The following is a 25,067-nucleotide window of genomic DNA, read 5'->3' as shown; positions in this document are numbered from 1 at the left end:
AGAGTCGATAGCCAGAGACTATCTATGCCCCTCATGATCTGGTATACCTCAATTAGGTCCCCTCTCCTCCTCCTTTTCTCCAATGAAAAAGTCCGAGCTCAGTCAACCTCTCTTCATAAGATAAACCCTCCAGTGCAGGCAGCATCCTGGTAAATCTCCTCTGAACCCTCTCCAAAGCATCCACATCTTTCCTATAATAGGGCGACCAGAACTAGGTCATTCAGCTCAAGTTCACAACATTCTGAACGGCATCCCTCCCATACCTATTCCTCTAATCTACCTCGGTAAATCTGCACTTCCTATGGCTAAATCACCCAGCCTGCACATCCCTAAACACTATGGGTAACTTAGCATGGCCAATCCACCTAACCTGCCTATCTTTGGACTGTGGAAGGAAATCCACACAGACAGTGGGAGAATGTGCAAACTCAACACAGTCAGCTGAGGCTGGAATCGAACCTGGGTGCCTGGTGCTGTGAGGCAGCAGTTCTATCCACTGAGTCACTGTGGGGGGAAGTTGCAGAATGCTATGGTATAGAGGGGTCTAGGTGCCCTAGCACATTAATAAAAGTTAACATGCCTATGAAGTAAGTAATTATTAGGACGACGCATGTTGGAATAATCACAAGAGGGACGGAATATAAAAGAAAGGAAGTTCTTACCTCAACTGCACAGGACATTAGTGAGAATATACATGGGAGTACTATGTATAGCTTTGATCTCCTTTTTAAAGGAAAAGACACTTGCACTGGAGGCAGTTCACAGAATGTTCACTTGGTTTATTTGTAGGATGAAATGCTCTATGACAAATGGTTAAGCAGGTTGGGCTGAGGGGTATTAAAATTCAGATCACTGAGAAGTGTTCTTATTGAAAGATTACTACAGTACTTGACAGGGTAGGGACAGTGAGCATATTTCCTCTAATGAAATCTAGAATATGAATCATAGAATCCCTACAGTGTGGAAGTAGGCCAATTAGCTCCACACCGACCCATCCAGACCCACGTCCCTGTAACCCTGCATTCCCCATGGCTAATCCAGCTAGCTTACACACCCTTTGAACTATGGGGAAAAAACTCACACGGACACTGAGAAAATTTGCAAACTCCACACACAGTCGCCAGAGAGTGGAATCAAATCTGGGTCCCTGGAGGTGTGAGGCAGCAGTGCTAACCACTGAGCTCCCATGCCACCCCTATGCTGTCAGGAAGCAGTGGAAATGGAATCATTGAATATATTGAAGGCTGAGTTAGACTCATTTTTAATCTGTGTGGGAGTCATAGATTATGGAGCAATAGGTAGACAATGAAATGAAGGCTGAATAATCAATTCAACTATGATCTTGTTGAAAGATGGAACAAGTATGATGGTCGACTCTTGCTCCTATTTTTTAATGTTATGCTCAAAGTTGTTACACTAACATGGACAACTACCTTTGGCCGTTCACCTTCCGTCACATTGCCTGACTGTGGTATGATAGCAACTAAGATATCATTCTAGATTTAGGTCGACTGTTTCAGATACGAATGTCAATTGTCCTAACTATGAAACACTCATCATTATTGCTTTTCCAATCTTGCCCTGCCTTCTAGTATTGCTGAACCAACAATAGCGCCAAGTGGCTCTGTCTGCACTTCCTAGAGGAGCCATCATTCTCACTAATAATCAAAATTGTATATTGATTAGAGGACATGATGCACTCAGGGGACTGCTGCACTACCAGCCTGTTGCTCTTGGATTGTTTTGCAATCAGCCATTCTCTCTCTGTGCGCACATCTTAAGCTGGAGAATCCACCACATCTAGAAACTTGCTATCCAGGGAGACATCCGTCGCCTGGATACATCACAGCAAATTCAGTTTCTGCAATAATTTGCAAGAGCTCTTTTAATGTGCCAGAATATTGTATAGAAAAGCTGTCCACTATTTAAAAAGGAGGGAGATTGCAGAACTAGGTGATACAGAAGGGTGCTCTGATACATAAATCAGAGAGAAAATGTGCAGGTACAACAAGCGATTATAGAAAGTAAATGTAATCTTGATGCTTATCGCAAGAGGAATGGAATAAAAATTATGGAAGTTTTACTAGAGCTACACAGGGCACTGGGGAGACCAGCTTGGTACTGTTTGTAGTTATGGTCTCCTAATTTGAAAAAGATCTCACTGTTTTAAAAGTAATTCAAGGCAGGTTTACTCAATTTATTTCTGGAACAGAAAGGCTTATCTGTTGAAAAAAAGTTGAACGGGTTAGGTCAATTGGTATTTAGAAGAATAAGAGGAAATTTTATTGAACCTTTTGGGAGATACTAGTAAAATTAGAGGACGTTAGAGGATTCTGGAGTGCAGACAGGAAAGTGGAGCTGAGAACACTACTAGATCAGCCATGATCATATTGATGATGGAGCGGGCTTGAAGGGCTAAATGGCCTATTCCTGTTTCTAAGGCCCACAGCATGTCATCCTGGACCAACATTTGCAACCTTCCCCCAGAACCATTGCCAGCATCAGAACTGCACACTGAGGAAAAATGTAAAGATAAATCTGATTTTCAATCAAATATTAGACAATGATTCAACAAACGTGCAAGACCGATTTGCTCTCACATAGTTAAAACTGTCCTACTTCGACACGCACAGAGGTAGGTGTTAAATTCAGTAGTTGGAAAGCGACTGGTTTTTTAGGCCTTTAAATTGTCAGCTGGTCGGGAGATCCAAGATGGCAGTGACCCAGCAGGTCTGAGGCTGCAGAGCTCTGCCCAAGACTCAGAAAGAGTGGGGTGCCCACCCTCACTTCACCTGTTAAATTATTTAAAATAGTTTTTGCCCAGCACCCTTAGCCATTTTGTATCAAACTTTAACAGTTTGGTGCTTTCTTAAAAATGACTAAGGGCAAAGGGTCCCGTAGTTTCACCTCGGGGGACTTACCTGCAGAGGCAAACCTGATCTCAGAGTTCGTTAAACTCCGAGAGAAGAGCAATGCATCCATCGAGGAGACCTGGTCCAGTGGGAGTCGATCTTGGTCATGCTGCAGAAGCATGACTGAGAGATCGAGAAACGTGGGCAGCATATTGGAGGGGCGGAGCAATGGACCGCGGCCTCGGAAACTGCTGCTGAGTCATCTGCGGGTCAGGTCCGGGCTCTGGAGCAACAAGTCTGGACCTTGGAGGAACATATCGACGACCTTCATTCTCGAGGTCGTCTGAAAAACATTCGGTTGCTGGGCCTTCCCGATTGGGAGGAGGAAGGCTAGCTTGTGGATTTCCTGGAGCAATGGCTCCCACAGCTGCTGAAATTGAAGTTGAAGCTGGGCCGGGTACGGGTTGAGCGGGCCCACCGGGTTGTTGTACGCAGGCCCGGGTCGGACCAGCGCCCCTGCCCAGTCGTGGTCTGCCTTCAACATTACAGGGAAAAACAAATGCTGCCTAAGGCCTCCAGAGTCTTGGGAAGGATCCCCAGGCCACAATATACAAGGACTCCAAGATAATGTTGTATCAGTACTTTTCTCTGGTTGTGGTCCGCAAGAGGAGGGCATTTGACGAGGCGAAGAAGTGTCTGAAAGACTTAAATATTCAATATTCCATGCGATATCCGGCAATGCTGGGCTTCAGTCATGGAGGATCTTTTATATATCTTTGGATCACTGGAAAAAGTAAAAGAATTCGTGGACGCTCTCAAATAGACTGCGAGACTTGAACTGTATGGACGTCTTTATTTTGCTCCCCCCCTCCTTTGTCTTTCCTTCTTCCCAATGGGGGAGGGGCTCGTTCCTTATTCTTTCTTCAGTCTTATCTATAGCTCACGCGGTTTATCTGATTATTGGGGAATGTCTCTGAGTGGGTTTGTTTTTCTTTTTGAGTTGCTTAATATTTGCTGGGATTGTAAATTTGAATATATTACAGCATATCTAGGTGATAGAGAGAGAAAAAAAAAGAGAGAGAGGAAAAAAGAGAGAGAGAAAAAAAGAGAGAGAGAGAAAAAAAGAGATCGGCCAAGGGATGGAATAGAAGACCAAGAGAAAGAAAAGCTAATAATGGGATCGTAAGTAGGTGAAAATGGATTGGTTGTGCTGAAAACAGCCCATGTCATAACGAGTCTGGAGTGGGAGTAGATAAAGGCATTGAAGAAGGTATTCAGGTTTAAAACTTATTGAACTTGATACTGAGTTCTGAAGGCTACAAGATCCTCAAATGAAAAATGAAATGTTTTTCTTCCACCTGGTGCTGAGCCTCACTGGAGCTCCGGAGCATGTCCAAGATGGAAATATTAGCCAGGAAATATGGTGGTATGTTGTAGTAGCAGGCAACCAGAAGCTCAGGGTCATTTTCCAGACAGAACGTAAGTTTTCCACAGAGAGAGAGTGAGAGAGAGAGAGTGAGAGAGAGAGAGTGAGAGAGAGAGAGTGAGAGAGAGAGAGTGAGAGAGAGAGTGTGAGAGAGAGAGTGTGAGTGTGTGTGTGTGTGTGTGTGTGTGTGTGTGTGTGTGTGTGTCACCCACTTTTAATTTAACTTCTGTTTTATAAGATACTGGAATTTACTTATTTTATTTTGTAACGCCTGGGCTGAGGGCAGGGCCCTAGCTGGGAGAACTTATGGCAGGGTTAATGGAAGGTAGTAGTGCCCCCTGTGAGCAAGGAATTCCCATACAGGAATATGGGATTTTGAATCTTTATTGCCCCCCTGGCACACCCTTTTAAATTTGTAACGGAAGCGTTCTCTAAGTTGATGGCTCTTGGGGTCTGCCATACAATTATAGGGGGAGATTTTAATTGTATCATTGACCCAGAGGCGGACAGGATATCTAGGAGCTCTGCGGGCATATCTTTGAAATCTAGGCAGCTGGCGGATCTGAATAGGGAGTTGGGGCTGGTAGATGTGTGGAATTGTCTCCACCCAGAGGGTACAGACTTTACTTTCTATTCTAACCCACACAAGTGCCATACCAGAATCAATATGTTTTTTGTCCCCTTGACCCTTTTGAACTCTATATTGTCCTGTAAAATAGGGAATATAACTATCTCTGACCATGCCGCAGTATACATGGAGGTTAAGACTAGTGATGATGGCATAGGTCCCCAACACTGGCATATGGACCCTTTTTTACTGAAGGATAAGAAGTTCATAAAATATTTTTCGCAGGAATTTAAAACCTACTGGGATATCAACTCGGGCACGGCCAGGAACCCCTAGACGATGCGGGAGACCGCAAAGGCATACACGCGAGGCTTGGTTATCTAACATTCTGCAACCTGGAAATGACAAAAAGGGAGAGCAACAGTGTCTACTCGATGCTTACCTAAAGGCAACTGTGACAGCGTATGTTGATAGGCCCTCCATTACTAAACTACAGTGGATCACAGCCCTTAGGGCAACCTTGAATACTGCATTTACTCAAACACAAAGAGGGAGATTTTATTCACAAAGCAGAAGCTATTCGAATACGGTAATAAGCCTGGCAGCTTTCTAGCGTACCTTACCAGAAAGAAAAAGGCTCCCAAGCCATTACATCCATTAGAGACAGTACTGGTACCTTGACTTATCATCATAAAAAGCTCAATGCAGCCTTTAGGAAGTACTATTTTGAATTGTATAAGTCACAGGACTGAGGACAGAACGAGGAAGACGGAGTCTTTCTTTAAAAATCTGGCCCTCCTGGGCCTACCCTCAGAGCAGGTGTCATTCTTGAATGCCCCCTGGCAACCCAGGAAGTACAAGAAGTGGTGAGGCAGATTCAGAGTGGCAAAGCGCCTGGACCAGAGAGAGTCCAGGCTAAGTTTTATAAAGAATTTATAGGGAACTGGCCAGGCCACTTATAAATATATATAAAACTATTCACAGTCAGGGCTGCCTCCCGCCTTCGCTGAGAGAAGCAAATATTTCTCTCATTCTTAAGAAGGGAAAGACCCCAGAAGACTGCTCCTCATATAGACCCTTGTTAAACGTAGATTTTAAAATTCTCTCAAATTTAGCATTAAGTCTGGAGAGAGTCTTACCATTCATTATAAAAGAAGACCAGACGGGGTATATAAAGGATCACAGATCAACTAATAACATTAGAAGAATCTTAAATAAGGTACAAGCCTGCCAACAGGGAACAATACTGAGTTTAGTGGTCTCCCTTGATGCAGAGAAGGCATTCGATCAGGTAGAATGGCCATATCTTTTTTTATACACTGTAGCGGTTTGGTGTTGGAGAGGTTTTTACTAAATGAGTTATATAAATGATCCCAAAGCAGTGGTGATCATTAACAGTTTAAGTTTGGGTAGCTTTAGCGTCGCAAGGGCTGTCGTCAGGGATGTCCTCTCTCACCATTATTATTTTTGCTAGTGATTGAGCCGTTGTCAGAAGCTATACAAACTGACCCTAACATATCGGCTCCGGAGGTTGGATCAGGCAAGCACAAAATTACTCTCTATGCGGATGAAGTCCTCCTTTTCTTAAGTGATCCTTTGACATCTGTGCCCCACCTAATTCAAGTGGTCAATTTATTTGGTATGTTCTCAGACCACAAAATCAATTTTATGAAATCAGATGCCATGCCACTGGGAGGTCTTGCCAGTATATCCAGTTTTGCGGACAGATCCTCTTTTCCCTTTCGATGGTCACTAGAAGGTTTTCTGTACTTAGGTATTTTCATCACTCCGGCATTTGGTCAGCTATATATAGCCAATTGTACACACTTATTGGAGAAAATAAGACAGGACCTTCAACGATGGGAAGATCTCCCGATATCTTGGTTAGGCAGAGTCGCTTTAGTTGAGATGAATATTTTACCCCGTCTTATATACCCTTGATGCTGCCGAGGCAGGCGCTGCGTAAGCTTTATGGCTGGCTCGGCTCCTTTATTTGGAGTCATAGACGGCCCCTTATCAAATTAGGAAAGCTGCAGCTTCCACAAGTAAGGAGAGGACTGGACTTTCCGGATTTCAGGAGGTACCAACTGAGCTCCCTATTATCCTATGTAGCTGATTGATTGTGGGTCACAAGAGATCCAATCTGGTTAAATATTGAGGCCTCCCAGGCAAAATGTTCTCTGATCAATCTACTATTTATGGACAAGATGACAGTTATTACGGATTATTGTAAAAACCCTACTGTGTTAAATACAATCAAAGCCTGGAGAATAATGCAACAAGATGAGGGTAACCTGCAAAAAATCCTCCCCTTATAACCCTATAGTGGGAACATTAGGATTTCAGCCAGGGCTGACTGATGCTATATTCAAAATCTGGGAGTCCAGAGGTATCTCCGTTCAATGGGGCATTCATGATGTCCTTTAAGCAATTACGCCAGAAGTTTGGGCTACCCAGCAGGGACCTCTTTCGGTATTTTCAAATATGAGACTTTATACAAAAGAAGACTTCACTGATAATCTATCCTTGCAATCGGATAGGGAAAGGAGTGTGCTTCGGCCGATGGACCCTCCCTCGGTCAGTACTCTCTACCACCCGTTATGCAATAAGGTATCGAAGGACATGGAATGGTTATATAAAACCTGAAGTCAAGAACTAGGGTTGGAAATCTCCTTAGAAATGTGGGAGGACGTCTGGGAAAATACCAGGAAGGTGTCTATCTGTAACAGAATTCAGGCTACTCAATTGAAGATATTTCACAGGGCTCACGTGGCACCTGAACGACTTGCAAAATTCAAGGCAGGCGCATCTCCAACGTGTCCTAAATGCAAAATCGAAGTTGGTACTCTTACACATTATCTGTGGACATGCCATTAGATCCTTAGGTATTGAGACAGAGTAGCGAATGCCTTGGCAAAGATTTCGGGTATGGAGATTGGATTGGACTCAGGTGTCCCTACTCTTGGGCTCCCCAAATTTCCCCTCTTTGGATGTATATGGGAGGAAATTATTCACTATCCTTTCCTTTTGTGCGAGTAAAAATATTTTAGTGAATTGGGTACCCGAAGGTCCCCCAGGACTTTCAAACTGGTACAGCTTAGTCATGGAATATATCCCCCTTGACTTCCTTACGAAAATGGTGCACCAAAAAACTGAATTATTTTATAGAACATGGCAGCCCTTTTTGAACTATACTGACACAGATATTTTGGCCACATTGTCCAGGGCCTTTACTTAGCTGTGGTAATGGTTCTGGCTGGTTCGGGGGCTCCTGGGAGGAGGAATCCTTTATAAATGTGGGATTTGTTAGGACTTGATATAAATCTATTTTGAGTATGTATTTAGTTATTTATTTACCTATTTGTTTATTGTTAGTAATGTATGATACCCTATTTTATATTTTGATTATTTGTAGAATAGAGAAGTAGTTTTTTAAAAAATTTCATATTGGGGTTGTTATTGTATTGTAAAGTGAACATACTAGTTTGTATTATTTTTGTAATTTTGTAAAAAATCTTAAGTCTTCTTTTTCAATAAAAATATCTATCAAAAAACTTGTCAGCTTGTCATTCTTGAAAGCAGAGTGTGCAGTTCAATTTGAAGGTCTATTTTAGAATTAAGTAAAGTAATTGATAGCAATGACTTACTGTGGATGCATCTTGTAGAGTGACCCATCCACTCCCACTGTAGTGCGGAGCCTTGGCACACCTTTATTATCACGAAGTCGGGTCAGGATAGCTCCAAGGGCAGCAGCACACAGATTGGCTGAACGGAAAGAAACAATTGTACAAACATGCTGTACAGCAATGCAATCCTCGTCTGATGGCTCCAGGCCCAGGCGAGTCAGAATTTCTTTGGCTTTCAACAAGCCTCCTTTGCTTCTGTAAAACAAACAGGTCATAGAATTGTTAAATCCTGGCTAGGGCTGTCAAGATTTAACTCCACCCCAAGAATTCTCTCCTCTTATGAAATCTTAAAAGTTTATTCACTTCTCCTGGGACCAACTCAGAAGATATACATAGTCCTCCAGGGATATTTAATTCTCTTTAGTGTTCTGGTTATTCCTCAATGTATACATTTTGGGGGGATCTTTCCTTCAGTTTTCTTTAAAGAGCTCATGTGTTCACTCTAAGCTCCATTTCCCGGCTTCAAACATCCCTATAATCTATGGATGTTTTGGGCTGATGCAAACAAATTTTTTTTAAAATTTACTTTTAACACAACACGATGCATCAAATAATTTATATTTCTAATGGTTGTAACTGCTGCCTCTTCAGACTCTATTACAAGCTTAGAGACAAATCATTTATTGTTCAAGTTTTTCACCATCAACATGATTACACTTGAATTGTAGGCTAACTCCAAGCTTGCTGTGAATGGCATTTACTTCAGGGTTATTTATCAATTTCTCAGATGCCCTATTTACCTACTGTTGAAACATCAATTTCTAAAAGTTATTTTCAGAAACATGAAAATAATGAACTAGACTTTTACAACATGTTCCTGCACAAGGAAATGAGAATTCATTGACGTGCTTTCAGTACATACTCGAGTAATAGTCAAATTTTTTCAACTACTTTTTAAGGTTAAATTTATGGGGTCAATCACATGGCTACTACTTTTGAGAGGCTGAAATTCATGCCCGTCAAAATTCATACCATATCATTAGCAGAAGCCCAATTGATCTCTCAACAAATAAAGAAAAAAAGGGGAGTTATTGTAGTTCTGAAAACTTGGAGTGGAACCCAACAGCCAGTGGACTGGAAGATGGAGCACGGTGAGGGACAACCAGCAGACTGGAAAGCTGGAGCAGGATGTGACGGTCAGCACACTGACTCAAATGTTGATCTGTTATCTGTAAAAAAAACTAGAGTCAACTTTTACACGAGATATATGGAAAATTCTAGGTTTTGGTCAAAAATAGGGGGTCAACTTTTACTCGAGTATATACAGTGTATATCTTAACAATTATCTTACCACATGCAATACCGCATAATCATTCCTCCAATGACCAAATACATCCACCTCAATAATTGCATGCTCTGAATTCCATGCCAAGAATCACAGGCCACTTTTCAGACACAGAATATTATTTTGTGCAGTGTTTTCTGTTTACAATTAATAAAATCCAAAATCCCTGCTGCAAAAGGGATTTTTCATTCTGAATTTGTAGACTTTTTTTTGACAAAGTTTGCTCAGAGTTTGTTTTGAGACAGGACGTTCTTCATGTCTACAATTTTTCACATTTGAAGCTAAGGTCCTGGTTAATTCCACAGTTACACAATCTCTTTCTTCTTGCTCAGCTGTAGAAATGTCTTCATCAAGTTCATTTTCTAGACCCAGACAATGGAAGTTTTCTTTTAGAGTAAACTTGTTCAAAGCAGATACTTGTGTCAACAATTTATTCCTTTGTTGATAAAAGCCCTCTAGGAAAAACAGTCAATCTCTTTTTTAAATGTTCAAATGATTGATGGTCATGTTTGATTGAAGTTTATGTATCTTCTAATCCTCTTGTAATCCTTATTTGATGATCTCATTTTAAATAAATGTTATTAATTCCCATCTGAGCAACATCAACAGTTTCTTCATTTTGCAATTTCTTTTTCCCCTTACAGTTTGAGTTTATCACACAATTCCTTAGATTTTTAACTGATCTTTTGAACTATGTCCAGTTTTGAGGATTCATATTCCACTTCCAAACACTGATCAGTTATTGGTAATTTAGTGTGTGATATTAACCCTTCAGGGTCAATGATGTCACAGTTCTTTCTGTGAAGAACTCAGATCTGGAAATTCTGCAGGCATTTCTGCTGCTTTTGTCCAATCCATTACTGTGATGGGCTGAAAATGTGTTGCTGGAGAAACGCAGCAGGTCAGGCAGCATCCAAGGAGCAGGAGAATCGACGTTTTGGGCATGAGCCCTTCTTCCTGAAGAAGGGCTCATGCCCAAAATGTCAATTCTCCTGCTCCTTGGATGCTGCCTGACCTGCTGCGCTTTTCCAGCAACACATTTTCAGCTCTGATCTCCACCATCTGCAGTCCTCACTTTCTCCCATTACTGTGATGGACACAGTATTTTAACTTGAATGTTTGTTGCTAAACTGAACTACAAATAGGCACATATTTGTTACTTACAGGAACATTTGTCGACAATGACACACTGTTCCAGATTGTAGCAAAAAGCTATGCTGCCTGCTATATTATTTGTTAACATAAAATTCAGGAATAATACAGGACTTAGAAATTGTATCAATAACAGATTAAGAAATAATTTTGAAGCGCAGAATTTAAGCACTCATCCAAGTGCCAGGTAGAAGCTTCAACTTCCTGTGTCTTTTTGGCAATGTTGACAGATTTCTTTACCAGATATAGGAACAGGAGTAGGCCATTCAGTGAGCCATGGACTCTCTTTATGGCAAGAATACCTTTCAGAAATAAGATGTCCAAAACGTGGTTAGCAGTGCTGCCTCACAGCGCCAGAGACCCGGGTTCAATTCCCGCCTCAGGCGATTGACTGTGTGGAGTTTGCACATTCTCCCAGTGTCTGCGTGGGTTTCCTCCGGGTGCTCCGGTTTCCTCCCACAGTCCAAAGATGTGCAGGTCAGGTGAATTGGCCATGCTCAATTGCCCGTAGTGTTAGGTAAGGGGTATGGGTGGGTTGCGCTTCGGCGGGGCGGTGTGGACTTGTTGGGCCGAAGGGCCTGTTTCCACACTGTAAGTAATCTAATCTAATCTAATCTAAAACTGCACCCAATTCTTAAGGTGCAGTTTAACTAAGTTCCAATGTTATTGAATCAAAACTTTACTATTTGTGTACTCAAATCCTCTTGTAATAAAGCTAACATTCCATTAACCTTCCAATAGCTTGCTGCACCCAGGTGCCTTATTAAATAAGCCTTTTACTTATCTACTAAGACACATAGGTCCCTTTGTATCTCTACATTTTCCAACTTCTTACCATTTAAGAAATACTGTGCACATCTATTTCTCTTACCAAAGTCAACCTCACATTTTATTACATTTTATTTCATCTGCCATGTTCTTGCCCATTTGCTAAGCCTACTCAACACAATTTTTTTATCATTCACAAATTTGAAAATATTTCATTTGGTCCCTCTCTTCAAATCATTGATATATATTGCGGACCGCCAGGATGCAAGTACTGATCCTTGCAGTACCCCATTTATCACATTCCTGATGAAGGGCTCTTGCCCAAAATGTCGATTCTCCTGCTCCTCAGATACTGCCTGACCTGCTTGCTTTTCCACCACCACACTCTTGACACCCATTAGTCACAGCCTATCAATCAGAGAATGACCCATTCATTCCTCGTTGTTTTTCAATCTCTCAGCCAATCATTAATCCACACCAATACGTTACCTCCTATCCCACGTGCTTTAATTGTTCTAACCAGCCTTCTGCAGGAGACTCTCAAAAACTCTTCTGTTTATCAACATATACACTCTGCCTGTCAACTCTCCATTATCAATTTCGTTAGTAACTTAAAAAAAACTCCAAACAAGTTTGTCAAACAAACGCTATTTCCAATGCACAAATCTATGCTGGCTATGCCCAATCAGATCATTATTATCCAAGTCTTTATAACAGATTTCAGCAATTTCACTACTACTGACACAGGGCTGCCACGTTTGTGGCTCCCAGTTTTCTCTCTTGCTCCCTTCTTTAATAATGGAGTGAGATTTGCTATCCTCCACCTATAGGAATCATTTCAGAATCTATAGAATTTTGGAAAACACTCACCAATGCATTGACCATTTCTATAGCCATCTTCTTCAATACTTGGGATGCAGAATATTAGACTTTAGGGATTTATGAACTTTTAGCTTCTTAATTTCTTCTGTCTAATCTTTTTACTCAAACTAATTCCCTTTAACTCTTCATTCTGCCTAGTCACTTGGATCTCGTTCTTGGAGATTCTTGTATCTTTCTCAGTGAAAACAGACACAAAGTAATCAGTTAGCTTCTCTGTCATTTCTACATTCCCCACTACAAATTCCCCGAACTGCTGAGAATGAGCCCACATTCATTTTACAGAAAACTGGAAATGTTTTGCTATCTATAAAAGGTTTTACAGTCAGTTTTTTTTTTCATTTTCACTAGATTGCACTCATAGTTTCTTTTTCCTTATCAGTTTTTGTCCCCTTTTGCTGAGATGCATCACTGGATCCAAAACGTTAACTCTGCTCTCTTTCCACGGATGCTGCCTGACCTACTGAGTTTTTCCAGCAGGTTCTGTTTTTGTCTCCCTAACGAATGAACTGATCCAATTCCTTATCAGTGTAGGAGTCTAAATCAGTTCAGCAGGGAAGGGACACAGAGCGTGACGTTAATAGGAGCAAAGCACACTTTAGTTAAACAAAAAGGCAGAGTTGAGCTATGTTGAGTTTCAAGTGAATAAGGCAAGGCTGGATGGCCTGTACTTTAATGCTAGGAGTATTGCTAGGAGTAATGCTAGGTAAAACAAATGAGCTAAGGGTGTGGATTGATATGTCGAATTGCAATTTTGTTATCATAGGGATGTGATTGTGGGGGGCAGGACGAGCAATTTAAAATTCCAGGATATAGGATCTCCCAGCAGGACAGGGGAAAGTGCAAGAAAAGAGTTTTGTGTTGTTTATCAAAGAGTCAGTTGCTGCAGCGAGGAGGGCCGATACCTTGGAAGGGACTTCAATGGAGATTGAGAGAACTGAGCTTAGGAATAAAAAGGCAGCAGCCACATTGCGAGAGTATATTATGGGCACCCAAATAATGCATGCAATACAGCAGCAGATATATAGACAATTCACTGAGATGTATAATACTAATAACAAAGTCATTATGTTAGACCATTTCAATTTCCCCAACATTAATTGGGAACGTTGTAGTGTAAAGGGTTTCAAGGGAACAGATTTCTTGAAGTGTGTTTAGAAAAGCTTTTTTAGAAAAGCTTTTATAGAAACAGGTAGAAAGCTCAACAAGGGATGGTGCGCTGCTGGATCTATTTTTGGGAACAAAGCCAGACAGTGGCAGTGAGGAAGCATTTTAGTGATAGCAACCACAGTACCATATATTTTAAGTTTGTTATGGAAAAGGAAAAAGATGGCCTGCAAAAGAAGGAGTTTTATTAAAATATGGCAGAGTCTGGTGAAAATAGACTGGGAACAACTACTTGTGGGTAAACCAACAGCAGAACAATGAGGGTGTTCAAGGAGAAATTAGGGAAAATCCAGGCCCAACATGTTCCTTTTAGTGTGAAATGTAGGAGCAACAAGCCCAGAGGATCCTGGGTATCTACAAGCATTAGATCTAGATAAGGAGGAAAAGAGAGGCTTTTAACAGATACAAGTGGAGCAAATCAACAGAGGTCCTAGTGGAGTGTAGAAAGCACAAAGAGACCTTCAAAAAGTTAGGCAAGTTAAAATGGGCATGAAAAACATTAGCTGGTAAGGTTAGGGAGAATCTCAATATATTCTATAAGTAAATTAAAGAAAGAGGATAAGCAGGGAAAGAGTAGGGCCCATTCAGCACCAAGGGGGCAATCTGAACTTGGAGCTAGAGGGCTTTGGTAGAGAGTTCAATGGGCAGCACAGTGGTTAGCACTGCTGCCTCACAGTGCCAGAGACCCGGGTTCAATTCCTGCCTCAGGCGACTATGTGGAGTTTGCACATTCTCCCAGTGACTGCGTGGGTTTCCTCCGGGTGCTCCGGTTTCCTTCCACAGTCCAAAGATGTGCAGGTCAGGTGAATTGGCCTTGCTAAATTGCCCATAGTGTTAGGGGTATGGGTCGGTGTGGACTTGTTGGGCCGAAGGGCCTGTTTCCACACTGTAAGTAATCTAATCTACTTCACACCTGTCTTCACTTAGGAGGAGGATGTCAGTACAGACTTTAGAAACAACTCTGGCTCTTGAGCAAATTGACATAGGAAGAATTGGAGGTCTTGACAGGCTACAAAGTGGATTGAAATAACTGCACAGAGGCTGGTTTCTGTCACCCAGTCACCCTTTATTTAGTAGTACACAGTACACTGCCTGTGGCCAGCGAGCCCAATCAGTCCTCAGCTGGGAGATTCTAATCTCGTTATTTTTTGTTTCTTTCTGAAGAGACTAAATCTCCTGTTTTTTTTTAACTCCCCACACTACTGCCTAACTGCGGTAATGCTTATTTTCTCTAAGCATCCATGATGTGTGTGTGCAGGTGTGCGACAGTGAAAAGACAACGAGGGTACCAATCTTTATTCAATTTCTACCACCAGGAAGAAAGAAAACACCCAAGTGGCCAATGACACTGGTTATATTGGTCAACCAAGGTTTTCCTGATTGGCCCAGGTTAACAACCCCAATCAAGAACCTTCTAGTCAATGAGGTCCACCTGGTACCAATCTCTATATGGACAAAACCCAAGTCCGGACGAGTTGTATCCCAGGCTGTTGTGGGACGTGAGGGAGGTAATTACAGGGACTCTGAACCAAAATTTTAATACCTCTCTGGTCAACAGGAGGTGGGAGAGGATTGGAGGACAGTTAACATGGTTTCACTTGTCAAGGGGTGTTGTAAAGATAAACCAGGGAATTACAGATAGTGAGAGAAAGTGAGGACTGCAGATGCTGGAGATCAGAGCTGAAAATGTGTTGCTGGAAAAGCGCAGGTCAGGCAGCATCCAAGGAGCAGGAGAATCGACGTTTCGGGCATGAGCCCTTCTTCAGGAATTACAGATAGTGGGTCTACATCAGTGACAGGGAAACTAATGGAGAAAATTCTGAAGGAGATAATTCAACTTCATTAGACGGGCAAGGTTTGATCAAAGTTAAAAATCACAACACCAGGTTATAGTCCAACAGGTTTAATTGGAAGCACACTAGCTTTCGGAGCGACCCTCCTTCATCAGGTGATAGTCGCTCCGAAAGCTAGTGTGCTTCCAATTAAGCCTGTTAGACTATAACCTGCTGTTGTGTGATTTTTAACTTTGTACACCCCAGACCAACACCGGCATCTCCAAATCAAGGTTTGATCAGGTATAGTCTGTGTGGCTTTATCAGATGGAGGTGACACCTAACAAATCTGATAGATTTCTTTTGAGATGGTGACCAGGGGAGTAGATGGGGGGAGTGCAGTTAGTGCACTTCATATGGATTTCAGCAAAGCCTTTAACCAGGTCCCAAATGGGAGACTGATAAAGAAGGTAAAAATACATAGGATCCTGAGTAACTTGTCATAATGGTTCCAAAATTTGCCAGGTGCTGAAAGACAGCGAGTACCTGGTAGAAGGCTGTTTGTGTGACTGGAGGTCAAAGTCCTCTGATATATAAATGGGCCAAGTGCTTGGTCCCTTACTGTTAATTTTATATGTACAAAGGAAAATAATTGAGAATGTGGGAGACAAGATAAGTAAGCTTGCAGATAGCACAAAGATTGGCTGGGTGGCTGATAGTGAGGAGGAATGGCTTAAGTTACAGGATGATATAGACTTATTGATCAGATGGAATTTAATCCTGAAAAGTGAGGGGTGATGCAGGATGGAATAAGACATGGGAGTATTCAATGAATGGCAGGATACAAGGAAGCTCAGAGGAATGGGGTACCTTGGGGGTCTGTGTCCACAGATCCCTGAATTCAGGACCGATTAAAAAGAGTGCAGTAAAAACATACGCGATGCTTGCCTTTATCAGTCATGGCATAAATTATAAGAGCAAGTAGATTCTGTTGAATCTCTAAAAGACATTAATTGGGCCATAGGTGGAGTACTATCTGGTTACTGCACTAAAAGATAGTGATTGCACTGGATGAATCGCAAAGGAGATTCACCAGGATGTTTCCAGTGATGGAACATTGTAGCTATGAAGAGAGGCCGGATAAGCTCAGATTGTTTTCTTTGAAGCAGAGAAAGTTGAGGTGAGATGGGAGAAATCTGATAGGGCTGTGTAAGATTGAGGGGCATGGACAGGGTGGATAGAAAGCAGCTGTTCTCTGTTAAATAGTCAATAACAAGAGGCATAATTTAAAAAGTCACGAGGAGGATTACAGGATTTGAGGAAAAGTTTTTTCACCCAGAGGATGGTGGAAATTTGAAATGCACAGCCTGGGAGGATGGTTGAAACAGGAAACGTCAACTTTAAAAAGGATGAGCACTTGAAATATCATAACATTTAAAGCCTTGAGCTAAGTGTTAGTGTGTGGGACTGACTAGTGGAGATTTGGAGCAGTTTGATTCAGCACTAACTAATTATCCAAAGGGCCTCTTCTGTACTGTACGAATCTATATATCCATCACCTTTTCTTACTTTTTAAAGATCAAGTTTCTTTGAATATTCAGTTCCCAGTTCCCTGGTCACCATGCAACACTGTTTCTGAAATGGGAATTAGATCATATTCATGTATTTCAATTTGTACCTTTAGATAGTCTACCTTGGTGCAAATGCTGCCTTCATTCAGGCAAAGAGCCATAACTTTGGTTTGCTGGCATCATTCCGCTTTCGAAGCATACTCTATAGTCGGCTTTGTTTCGCCTTTTTCCTAATCTTCCTAGCATCTTATCAACTTCCTGTTGCCATTGGTACTTCCTTTCCATTTGGGCCACAATGTAAATTCACTTGATACAATGGGATAGGCACAATCTTTCCATCAATACCCTTTACATTGGTTATTCAACACACATTCTTAAGTCTAAGTCTTTTGCTAGTAAGCTTGGACCTGATTCTGTATCTCTTTGAATAACTATTCTTTTGGATTCTTCCTTGGACAAAAACAGTGACTTCTTCTCCAAATATGAACACTTCATTTTATGCCCACTAACAACATTAGAAGGGTTTGGTTTCTCACAAGCCTCACCTCTTTAATGCAGCTTTCTGTACAAATGAACACCAGTCATGCATACCTTCCACTGGTTTAACAATTTACTTTTACATGACTGACCTACAACAATAAAAACATATCACTCTTTTTGAGTCACACCTATCTTCTATGTTATGTTGATGACCACAGTGCAGAATCTGCTCTTTTGTTCCTGGTATTCCCTTTGTTATAGTTTGCATTAGACCATAAGACATAGAAGCAGAAACTAGGCCAATCGATTCATTCAGTCTGCTCTGCCACTCAACCCCATTTTCCTACTTTCTTCCCACAATGTTTCATCCCCATAGCAATCAAGAACTTATCTGTTTTAAATATGCTCAATGACTTTGCTTCCAGAGCCTTCTGTGGCAATGAATTCCACTGATTCTCCACTTTCCAGCTCAAGATGTGTCTCCTTATCTCCATTCTAAAGGATGTTCCCTTTACTCTTAGGCTGTGCCCTTGGGTCCTCACCTCTCCTTCCCAACATCCACTCTGTGCAGGCCATTCAGTATTCTGTAAGTTTCAATCAGTTATCTTTCTCAACTCCATCAAGTATAGACCCAGAGTCCTCAAACATTCTTCATATTTTACGCCTTTCATTCCTGGGAACATTCTTGTGAGCCTCCTTCGGACCTACTCCAGGCCAGAACATCCTTCCGGAGGTGTGGAGCCCAAAATTGCTCACAATTCTCTAAACGAGTTCTGACCAGAGCCTTATAAAGCCTCAAAACAGCTTCCGGATTTACATTTTAGTTCTCACAAGATGAATGACAACATTGTATTTGCTTTCCTAACGACCAACTCAACCTGCAAATCTGGTCGAAGACTCTCAAGTTCCTTTGGACTTCAGACTTCTGAATTTTCTCCCTATTTAGAAAATAATCCATGCCTCTATTCTTCCTATGGAGTGCGTGACCCTCACACTTTGCCACATTGTATTTCATCTGTCACTTCTTTACCCATTCTCCTAATCTGTCTAAATCTTTCTGCAGCCTCCCCACCTCCTCAACATTACCTACTTTGAATCATCTGCAAACCCTGTCCAGAAAAATCTGAGAAACGTAGTGTTGCCAACTGCTATATACCATAAAGTTTGTCCAATAATCTTGTTAGCTTCAATTTTATCCTAGTTTAAAGATGCAAAGATACACCAAGAGACTTCAGTTTTGATATGAATCGGTTGTCAACCTTTAGAAAAGAAATCTGAAATCGCCGCAATTAACCAACTAAGCTGCCTCAAAATTACACTTTTTCAAGCAAAGATTACCAAAGCACAATGGCTGAGTGGTTAGCACTGCTGCCTCACAGTGCCAGAGACCCAGGTTCAATTCCAGCCTTGGGCAAGCTCTGGCCAAGCTAAATTGCCCAGAGGATCCAGGAACATGCAGGCTAGGGTGGATTTGCATGGGAAGTGCAGGTATAAGGCTAGGGTCGGTGTGGATTCAATGGGCCATTTTGCCTGCTTCCATGCTATAGGGATTCAATGATTCTATGAAAGCAAGCATTACTGACTTAACATTATAATTTATAACATGTCTTTGTAAACTAAATTCTACTCCCTCCTGACAGAATTCCCTCATCTTATGAAATCTTGAAGGTTCATTCACATTTCTTTGGACCAATATAAGAAATAGACAACAGTACTCCAGAATGTACTTTAGAATTTTCCTCACTATTACTCAAGATACAAATTATTTGGGGGTTCTTCATTAACTTTTAATTAAGGAATCCCCCAATTTTCTTTCAAAAACCTCGTGACTGCGGACTCCTCAGCTCTTTGGCCTGGCCTTAGATGTACACAGACTTCTTTATTTCAGTTTGACCCACAGATTCAATATAGCTCTTCCCAAGCTAATTATTCAAGCAGATGGTGTTCTGAGAGGACCATTGGCAATTTCATCCACTATTTACAAGCTACAGCAAGTCTTCCAGCTACCTTTGCTAAGCGGTTCATGTGGTGTATATGGATTTCAGCAAGATGTTTGATAAGCTTCCCCACAGTAGGCTATTGCACAAAACAGAGAGGCATGGGATTGAGGGTGATTTAGCGGTTTGGATCAGAAATTGGCTAGCTGAAAGAGTGGTGGTTGATGGAAATATTCATTCTGGAGTTCAGTAACTAGGAGTGTACTGCAAGGATCTGTTTTGGGGCCACTGCTATTTGTCATTTTTATAAATGACCTGGATGAGTCATAGAAAGATGGGTTAGTAAATTTGCAGATGACACGAAGGTCAGTGAAGTTGTGGACAATGCTGAAGGATGTTGCAGGTTACAGAGAGACATAGATAAGTTGCAGAGCTGGGCTGAGAAGTGGCAAATGGAGTTTAATGTGGAAAAGTGTCAAGTGATTCACTTTGGACGGAGCAATAAGAATGAAGAGTATTGGGCTAATGGTAAGATTCTTGGTAGTGTAGATGAGCAGAGAGATCTCGGTGTCTATGTACATAGATCCTTGAAAGTTGCCACCAAGGTTGATTGGGGTTGTTAAGAAGGCATAGCTTTTATTAGTGGAGGGATTGAGTATCGGAGCCATGAGGTCATGTTGCAGCTGTACAAAACTCTGATGCAGCTGCACTTGCAGTATTGTGTACAGTTCTGGTCACCCCATTATAGGAAGGATGTGGAAGATTTGGAAAGAGTTCAGAGGCGATTTACTTGGATGTTGCCTGGGATGGAGAGAAGGTCTTATGAGGGAAGGGTGAGAGACTTGAGGCTGTTTAGAGAGAAGGCGGCAAGAGGTGACTTAATTGAGACATACAGGAATCAGAGGGTTAGACAGGGTGGACAGCGAGAGTCTTTTCCTCAGATGGTGATGGCTAGCATGAAGGGACATAGCTTTAAATTGAGGGGTGATAGATGTAAAGCAGATGTCAGAGGTAGTTTCTTTACTCAGAGTAATAGGGGCGTGGAAAACCCTGCCTGCAACAGTAGTAGTCTCGCAAACTTTAAAGGGCATTTAAATGGTCATTGAATAAGTATATGGATGAAAATGGAATAGTATAGGATAGATAGGCTTCAGATTGTTGCACCGACCTGTGAAACCATCGAGGGCCGAAGGGCCTGTACTGTACTGTAATGTTCTATGTTCCTCTCAAAGTCCAAACTGAACTACGCACATCTGTCAGTGACAAAAAAAGTCTAACCAAGGCACCGCCCCAAACCCCTATTTCTATGACAACGTGATGCACGTTGGTCTGATTGAAAAAGAATTACAGACTATTTCACTTCCAACAAATCTTGATTTTGCAAGCTGCAATAATAATTTAGATTTCTAATGAATATATCTGCTCTTTGTTCAAATCCCCCAACAAGCTTAATGATGGATCATTAAATATCCTCATTGGCAACTCTGACCTTACAAGACCAACGCAATCTACATTGTTCCATGAATGATCAGAAATTAGGGTTCTCAGAGGAACAGAGGTATGCTGGGGTGCTTATCCATAGACCCTTGAAGGTGGTGGGACAGTTTAGTAGGGCAGTAAAAACAGTACACTGGAATGAGTGTCTTTATCAGTTGTGGCACAGATTATTAGAGCAGGGAGGTTGTGTTGGAGCTGTACAGAACCACAGCTGGTTCTGTGCACACTTTTGTAGGAAGGATATTATTGCATTGGAAGGGATGCAAAGGAGATTCACCAAGATATTTCCTGGAAGGAGGCATTTCAGCAATGAAGAGAGGCTGGATAAGATCAGGTTGTTTTCTTTGGAGCAGAGAAGATGAGGTGGATCCTGATAGAGGCTATAAGGTTTGAGGGGCACGAACAGGATGAATAGAAAGCAGCTGCTCCCCTTAGTTGAACGGTTAATAACAAGGGAGCATAAGTTTAAGATGAATGGTAGGAAGCTGAGGGGGGATTTGAAGAAAAATGGTTTCATGCAGAGGGTGATGGGGATCTGGAATGCTCTACCTGGGAAGATAGTTGAGGCGAGAAACCTCAATCTTAAAAAAGCCTCTAAAAAGTACTTAGATGAGCACTTGAAATGTCATAATATTCAAGGCTATGGGCTTAATGCAGGAAAGTGGGTCTAGTGGAGGTAGTAGTATGTTTTGGTGTTATAGATTCAATAGGCCTCTTCTGTACGGGATGATTCAAATGCAATCCACCCCAATCTTTTAAAACTGTATTTACTTCTGGAGTGGTGATCAGTTTCTCAAATGCCTCCATAAATCCACTACTTTAAACTTTAGTTTAACAACTTAAAGTTATGTTTGAAAGCACATAAATGATTAGTCATTTTTTGCAACCAAATTATCTTTTGACGAAAGTTAAGAACTGGGACAACTGGCAAGTGATTTTGGAATTTTGGATGAAATGAGTTGGAATGTACCTTATCATATTTTATGAAATAAATTGCATTTAATTCATGTCTGAAAAGTTCATGAACATTCAGCAGCACTACACTAGAATGTCGTGGTTCAAGAAGGCAGCTCACCACCACTTTCTAAAGGGTAATTGGGGACTTGTAATAAATACTGGCCAGCCAGTGATGCTCATATGCAACAAGTATATTTTTTTTAAAATTACATCCAGACGATTGGTCCCAGCGGTCACTGTTACTGTACGAACCTCATCAATCTGGCATTCATCAGAATACATCACTCAAACTGAGATTGTCTAACCTGCCACGCTCACGCTAGCCGTCTGATCTCAGAATATTACTCCAGCAGTGAATTTATCAGTCTTATGCTAAAGCAAAAAGCCTCTGAAATGGAGAACATCAATTCCTGTGGAGTTGTAGTCAATTAATATTCAGAAGGAAGCGGAAAGGATAAAAATGACATGCTATCCACACTATTTGAGATGGAGAAAAACAATGGGCAACTTCTGGGTGGCACTGTGGCTCAATGGTTAGCACTGCTGCCTCACAGCAACAGGGTTCCAGGTTCGATTCCAGCCTCGGACGTCTGTCTGTGTGTTTGCACATTCTCCCAGTGTCTGCGTGGGTTTCCTCCGGGTGCTCCCACAGTCCAAAGATGTGCAGGTCAGGTGAATTGGCCATGCTAAATTGCCCATAGGTTAGATGCGTTAGTCAGAGGGAAATGGTCTGGGTGGGTTACTCTTCGGAGGGTCGGTGTGGACTTGTTGGGCCGAAGGGCCTTTTTCCACACTGTAGGGAACCTAATCTAAGCTAACAATGCTGTATTATGGAATTAGTACAGCTCTAAGTGTTACTTACTTCTCAATGGCAGATACATGTTTTGTTTCCAATTTGCCTTTGGTAAGCAGTTCTGGCGTGATGTTTCCTTCAAAGATCAGTCCTTCCTTGGCCATCTTGACAAGAATGAGCCTCACGAGTTCTCCCATATACATTCCACTGATCATTTTCTCAAACCTGCACAAGTAAGTTACACAGATAGAACTCATCAATCTCGCTTCTTAATAATTAAGTATCAATTCTTTTTTAGTTGGGCATTAGTAAAATACCTACATTCTCCAGTCTAGCAACAATCATAAGCTTTCAAAAAATTTAAATTTGTGCTCATAGTATTCAGCACCTGAAAGCTGTGGTACTGAAAAACAGCAAACTATAATCAACTTCCTCAACATTAAAATAGTCACTGTTTTTAATTCAAACGGTCTCTGTTCCATTATTTGCTCAAGGGCAGAGAGTGGCAGCTTTAAATGCATAACTTCCTATCTTTGCTAAAGACAAAGACTCAAATCTTCTACAGCGCTTTTCTCAGGATACCCAAGATAAAGCACCATGTTTAAAGAGCCAAGATCAGAAATGGGGCCAACTTTCTCTCAATAACATGATGTCTCATCACCTGTTTTGTCACCTAATTAATCAATGACAGTACCAGGTGATCAGCCAACTGCTAATTGGAGGTACACTCCTACCAATTAGTCTAGGGAAGTTCCACCTCAAGCAAGCAGCTTTTCAGTTAATAAACAAATATAAAACATGAACTTACAACTGCTTTCCTGGATTGAGGGAACCACGATCTATTTCCCGATCAAATTCAGTTCTGATCGATTCAAGTGACCCATCATCTCCAAAACCTCCCCACTCGATGTTTATGCACATCCGACCTTCATCACCTTCCACCAAGTCTATATGTCTCAGCTCCTCCATGTAACAGGCATTAGTGCCAGTACCTGCACATCAATTCAGATAGAATATTCTATCAGTTCAGAAGCAAGTATTTTTAAAACCAATTTTTAAGTATCTGTTCTCCTCCCAATGCGGACTCTGCATGGAGTACAAACCACATGCTGACCTCTGACAGCTAACACATCATTCTCTCTGCAGGAGCCCTGATCAGGAGCAGTAAGGGTGCACACCAGCTTGATAGGGGGTAACACACACAAGGCTCGAGTGACTTAGAGGTCAGGCCTTTGATACATAACAATTTCAGCAACTGACAGATAGCAGAGATTTGGTAGCAGATCTGAAAAATGTGTTGCTGGAAAAGCACAGCAGGTCAGGCAGCATCCAAGGAGCAGGGGATTCGACGTTTCGAGCATAAGCGGGTGAACAACACTGGAGACATTCAAGAAAGGTCTTTGGCAAAAAGTGGGAAGCAAGGGTTCCAGGTGAAAGGGTGTTGCCGACCAGAGAGGAGGAGCACTTGCTCATGTCTGGGGTTCAGTGGAAGGCTAGGGAATAGTTTTCTCTTGTGCTTGGAACTGGGGAGAGGGTGGATGGATTCCTCACACTGTTTAATTTGGAAAAATACCAATGCTGGTCAGGTATTGGGTGCATTGTATCATGCTATGACAAGGGCTGGTCAGAAGGAGAGGTGAAAATTAATTGTGATCATGGCTGGTGATTGCCATGCAATCGGGGCAACCGCTACCTTTCAAGGAATTGAAAAAAAAAGATTTTTTATGTTGCCGTCACCACTCACCAGCCAACTCTGTCCACATTTCTGTAGCTGGGAAGCACGTGAACCCAAGCCTCACTATTAATATTATCTCAACTGTATGACATCAGTCATGGCTTTTGTATCTTAATAGTGGAGCTCAACCTAGGAACCGAACCTTGGATTTTCCAGTGTTTATGACACATTTTCACACCAGCCAACGCTGCACAGTCATACAATTGACAGTTATTAAATAAGTTGTTACCTATAATAAGACCAACTTCACAGCGCTGGTCATCAAATCCACAGGTCATCATGGTGCCAACAGTGTCATTCACCACAGCCATAATATCTACGTCATAGTCCTTGAGAAGAAGGAAAACAACACTTAGCCATAGACAGTTCAGGAAAATTAATAAGTTGAACACAGAGGAGATTGATATGGTGTTGGCCTCTATTTACAGATATGAAGCTTGCCTGATCTGACAGTTTCCCATAGTCCCATAGGAAACCTTTGAGCTTTACAAACATTGCACAACATAACTCAAAGACTGGACTGATCTAAACGAGCTCTGAAT

General features: G+C 41.7%; 1 protein-coding gene across 1 annotated transcript in view; it reads right to left on the bottom strand.

Moving 5' to 3' along the window:
• hk1 (hexokinase 1) overlaps nt 1-25,067 on the bottom strand; it is a 127,509-nt gene that overhangs the window by 38,188 nt on the left and 64,254 nt on the right. Inside the window, exons 6-9 of the mRNA XM_043683146.1 lie at nt 24,755-24,854; nt 23,599-23,782; nt 22,860-23,015; nt 8,494-8,727 (exon numbers count right to left, since the gene is read on the bottom strand). Coding sequence (XP_043539081.1) covers nt 8,494-8,727; nt 22,860-23,015; nt 23,599-23,782; nt 24,755-24,854 — 674 coding nt within the window. The remainder of the gene's footprint in view (nt 1-8,493; nt 8,728-22,859; nt 23,016-23,598; nt 23,783-24,754; nt 24,855-25,067) is intronic.

Source organism: Chiloscyllium plagiosum, chromosome 46 (genome assembly GCF_004010195.1).
Source record: "Chiloscyllium plagiosum isolate BGI_BamShark_2017 chromosome 46, ASM401019v2, whole genome shotgun sequence".
Taxonomy (NCBI): Eukaryota; Metazoa; Chordata; class Chondrichthyes; order Orectolobiformes; family Hemiscylliidae; genus Chiloscyllium; species Chiloscyllium plagiosum.
This window is presented reverse-complemented; position numbering and strand designations above follow the sequence as displayed.